General features: G+C 45.8%; 1 protein-coding gene across 1 annotated transcript in view; it reads right to left on the bottom strand.

The window, feature by feature from the left end:
* The window catches only part of LOC146623612 (collagen alpha-6(VI) chain-like), a 60,395-nt gene that overhangs the window by 19,848 nt on the left and 35,547 nt on the right, over positions 1-5,000 (bottom strand). Inside the window, exons 17-21 of the mRNA XM_085366739.1 lie at positions 4,702-4,773; positions 4,592-4,618; positions 4,462-4,506; positions 2,206-2,259; positions 531-593 (exon numbers count right to left, since the gene is read on the bottom strand). Of these exons, the coding sequence (XP_085222865.1) occupies positions 531-593; positions 2,206-2,259; positions 4,462-4,506; positions 4,592-4,618; positions 4,702-4,773 (261 nt within the window). The remainder of the gene's footprint in view (positions 1-530; positions 594-2,205; positions 2,260-4,461; positions 4,507-4,591; positions 4,619-4,701; positions 4,774-5,000) is intronic.

Genomic DNA, 5,000 nt, shown 5'->3' with positions numbered 1-5,000 from the left:
TTGCTATTAAAAGGCCCGACAGCTCAAAGCTTTGCTTCAATAAATACAGGAAAGAAGAAGAATGTGCACCCCCCCACACCCACGCCCCTTCCCCCTGTGAGACACTTCTGCCCCTCCCTGGGGTGAGGGTGCTTCTTGGTCCCGGGGTGCATGGCTGGATGTTCTGATGTGGTCGTTGGCCTGCTCTCTTGGTGGTTTGGGGGGCTGCTGTCTCTGTGCATCCTTTCATTCTACCCCTGCCTGTCTGTGCTATTGCACAGATAATAAGTCATAACTGAAATAACACAAATAGAAATGAATAAATAAACATGAACTAGAGGAGCCTACATGTATCTGGTCTTGGAAAAGCAAAATGTGTTCGGCATCGCCGTGCATTCACATCACAGTTCAGAGTGCAGAAGCTGCCAGACGGGACAGGATATCAAAGAAGAAGAAATGTTGATGTAAGGAGGAGAGAAAACACGAAAAAGCCAAAAACAGTTCAGAGAGGAGGAGAGACGAGAGAAGACGAGGAAATGTTCGACACTCACCGGATCTCCTCTCAGTCCTTGCTGTCCTTTCACCCCCGTCTCCCCCGTAATTCCTGGGATACCCTAAGGACAACAGTTCAGCCCGTCAATATAAGCAAAGGTCAGAGGTCAGCAACCACCAGCATCATTCCTCTACTTTAAAAAAAAATCCCACTGTTTCGGATCATTACAGCCTTAGGACCCTACACCACACAACATGTTCCATCTAAGCCTGAAGCCTGACTCTGTCATCCCCCATGTAGCCGGGGTATCAGAGAAACTCAGGAGAGTTTTCTCCAAGCACAACATCCCAGTGTATTTCAGACCCAGCAACACGCTCAGACAGAAACTGGTTCACCCGAAAGACAAAACTCCAAAACACAAACTTAACAATGTGGTGTATGCTGTACAGTGCAGCGAGGAATGCTCAGACCTCTACATCGGAGAGACCAAACAGCCACTTCACAAGCGCATGGCACAACACAGAAGAGCCACCTCCACAGGACAAGACTCAGCAGTCCATCTGCATCTAAAGGTCAAAGGTCACTCTTTCGAGGATGCCAATGTTCACATTTTGGACAGAGAGGACAGATGGTTTGAAAGAGGAGTGAAAGAAGCCATCTATGTCCACTGTGAGCGACCATCTTTGAACAGAGGCGGGGTTTACGACACCAACTCTCTGCCATCTATAATCCAGTTTTGAGATCCTTCCCAGACGCCTTAACACCCACTCACATCCTGGGCCATCTGACCTCAGGAATTCACATGATAAGGTGGGGCCAGGTTTCACAATGAGCTCACCCAAAACTCTGGCTGATTGGGACCCACACCCAGTTTCCCACCTTGGCTCAGACGATTAGAGGATCATCAGGGGTCCTTTTGTCCCTCTGTGGGGGGAAACTCCCACTAGGTTTATATCTGGGACTCTCCACCATTTGACCTTAGAACTGAAGAAGCTTCTCGGATGAGAGGTGAAACGTCTTCAAGCAACTTAAAGAAGTCCAGACGCTTTTCTTTGCAAGCTCCTTTGACTACGATGACCTGGATGACTGAGAACCTTCACAGACGGATCATTACAGCCTCATTTCTAAAGACACCGAGACGGCTTTACTGAAACTCACTAATGACATGATGCAGGCGGTTGTAGCTCAGCAACCTTTGACCCCTTTGATTGTCACACTCTCACTAACTGATCTGGCTGCTCTCAGGAGCCTCTCATCTTAAACTGACAGATGTTTCAGAACTGATGCTAACATCTGTACGTCCTCGTGCTAAGGCATCCCTCAGGGCTCAGTCCGGGTCTGTTTGCATCACACGTGTTAGCCGTGGGCTAGCTGCTATCTGCTCTCTCCTTTCCTCCAGCTCAGTCCCGAGGTTCTCGTGTTCGGCTCTGACGGTTTCTTTAAGGAGGTCGGTCGTTACGTGAACAAACATTTGAAGTGTGCAGTATTTGAAATTTGCCATCCAATCATGTAAAATACCTTTTAGTTCACACTTTTTCTCCCACCTTTATCCCTGTGAGTCAATTTTAAATGTGCCTGTGTTTTTGTCCAAACAACCTCCAACGGTGCAAACCAAACCGCTGCCTCATTCTTGGTTCCCTTCTCTGACTCAGTGAAATTCAGAATTCATTTGAAAATTCTAGTATAAAGTACTGATATTAAAATAACATTATATAGTTTTTGTTTTCTTTTACCGGGTTGCCGAGGTGTCCTCTCTCTCCTCGGGCTCCATCCCGTCCCGTCACTCCCTGCCGACACAGAAACACAGGAATTCCATTAAGCATGGAAACCCCCCCAATCAGCTCCCTTCCTGAGACGCCCGCTCGTTTCCTCCACGATGAGGACAGAAACTCATCGGTGTCTCTCCATCAGTGAGTCAAATCTGAACCTTTGGATCATTGTCACCAGTGTTGGTCAAGTTACTTGAAAAAAGTAATCAGTAACTAATTACTGATTACTTCCCCAAAAAAGTAATCCCGTTACTTTACTGATTACTTATTTTCAAAAGTAATTAATTACTTAGTTACTTAGTTACTTTTTAAAAACACGATTTACACCCTGAAGAGGTGATAAAGCGATAGATCTTTCAGCCCAATTCTACTTTTTCTGCATAATCCATCATACAAAATGTAATCAGATGGAAAAGTCTCTTTTTAAAACTTGTTTTGTTAGTTTTAATCTTTTAACTTTATGCATCAAGCAAACATTTAATTATCTGCAACATTCTCTGACTGGAAGGAATTAGTTTAACATTTAAACCTATTTTCTGCACATAAAATAAAATAAAATATTTTGTGTGTTTGCACTCAGTCTTTCAAATAGATGCAAGTAAAACACAGCAGAAAATAAATAAAGTCAAAGACTCAGCGGTCCTGTTGCTCTATTTTCACCTGTAAAGCAGGAGTGGGGTAGGCGGAGGTTTACCCTGGTGCAGGTGTGCCGCGGTCAGTGGAAGAATCCGCGAGTTTCTCTGTGAGTTTCCCATTACGTCGTAGCTACTCGGTGCTTGTTGGAAGTTTAGGGGTTTTTTGCTGTAAAAAGAAGTTTTCTTCCCACGCACAGCGGACACTAATGTTTTTGTCACTTTGTATGGAATCAAACTCAAAGTAAGGTCAGTACTTCCACGCTTTAAACGCTGCACGCTCATACTCTCTCTGCACTCGATATGTGATCCATTGTTGATCTGCACACAGCTGTTGTCACGAACGTCGCACTTGCTTACGTCACTGTCATGAGACATTCTCGCAAAAAGATCACGGTTTTAGTAACGCAGTAACGCAGCGTTCCTACGGGAAAGTAACGGTAATCTAATTGCCGTTTTTTGCAATAGTAATCCCTTACTTTACTAGTTACTTGAAAAAAGTAATCAGATTACAGTAACGCGTTACTGCCCATCTCTGATTGTCACTGACTCTTCGGGCTGTTTACTAATAATTTTTTATGGTGGCGGTAATATGATCAACATTTGATGCATGATGAAAATGAAAGTTGACCGTCGAGGCAGGAAAAGCAGCGCGCCGACATGCCGGGTGTTGTACTCTCCGTGTTCACTGCCTCTGAGCTTTGAATGGCCGAGGGCCGTTTCAGAGAGCTGTGACGTCTGTGTGAGAGCTCGCCGACTTCATCTGTGCTGCAGCGTTATCAGGATGTTTGCAGCTGCCGGGGAACAAAGGAAGACTTTGGAAAAAGAGGGATCTGCCTCAGATAAATGATGTTTGTGATGGCAGCCGAGCGGAGAGTGAAACTACCCTGACTCAGTGCTGACATATGAGAGCAGTCAGCAGCTGTCTCTGTGGATGGACTGCAGCTGGTAGTCCTGAGCTCAGGAACCAGCTCTCCCAGTGCTGCCGGACCTGGACCACCAACACCAGCTGCAGCCCAACAGTTCAGCATTTCACTGCATATCGGACTGTGTATGACTGTGCATGTGACAAATAACATTTGAATTTGAGCTGGACACCAGAGTCTCTGCAGAGGCAGCCGTTGGCATCGACGACCAGCGTGATGGTTAGCAGAAATGGAACTTTCAAATTAAAAGCCCGGGGTCTGGCGCTTATCTTGCTGAGTGGATGAAAGACTAAAGGAAACGTAGCGGTGTTGATAACACATAAACGATGGTGTGATTTTGCTCATATGAACCTTTTACTTTGGGTTAACAGAGGACGCTGAGCCACCAGCAGCTATGACACAACATAATAATTTATCAAAGGTTTATTAAATATTTCATTGATGTTAAAATAATTATTCAGTAATGTTTAGTTACCAGTTTATTGGGAAAATAAACAAAGGAAGCAGAAATGTGGTGATTCGGTCGTTGGTGTGACTCAGGTTTCCCGTTATCTGTCATCATCCTTCCTGTTTATGCATCGCGATATCTCACGCTACAGATCACAGAGATACCTGACGATGAAGGCGATCAGGATGAAGCTGTGCTATCTGTACGTCAGTACCTGTTCTCCGTCCACTCCGCTCAGCCCGTCCTCTCCGTCTTCGCCCTGCAGCGGTGGAAGAAAAGTCTTCTGTGAGACTTTATCAGGACGTGAGTGTTTGTGCTTCCTCCTACATTCCTGAGTAACTCACCCTTTCTCCTCGCAGCCCTCTGAAGCCCTGCAAACACACAAACGCACACACATCATCAACATCGGCTTCTGGCAAATCTGCTCCGGGACATTTCAGCGGCACTGCTTTACCTTCTGTCCTCTGATTCCCGAGCATCCCTGGACTCCCTGAGGTCCACTCGGTCCAGGTAAACCTCTCCCGCCCTGCGACACACAGACAGAGTGAGCAGCGACGCAGCAAAAGACGCAGATGATGGTTTATGATTCACGTTTGAGCAGCTGGCAGACAGAGTGACGCTCTTGGTCCGTTTTGACTCACAGAGACGACTTTCACAGATGTTTATCTCTTTATTTAAACGTCTTTTTTGTCCTCAACAACAATTCAAAGTGACGTAGAACTGCAGAGAAAGACTCATAATGGAGACGCTGAA

Source organism: Diplotaxodon limnothrissa, linkage group LG11 (genome assembly GCF_057381915.1).
Source record: "Diplotaxodon limnothrissa isolate DT_005_m linkage group LG11, D_limnothrissa_male_GT1.1, whole genome shotgun sequence".
Lineage (NCBI taxonomy): Eukaryota > Metazoa > Chordata > Actinopteri > Cichliformes > Cichlidae > Diplotaxodon > Diplotaxodon limnothrissa.
This window is presented reverse-complemented; position numbering and strand designations above follow the sequence as displayed.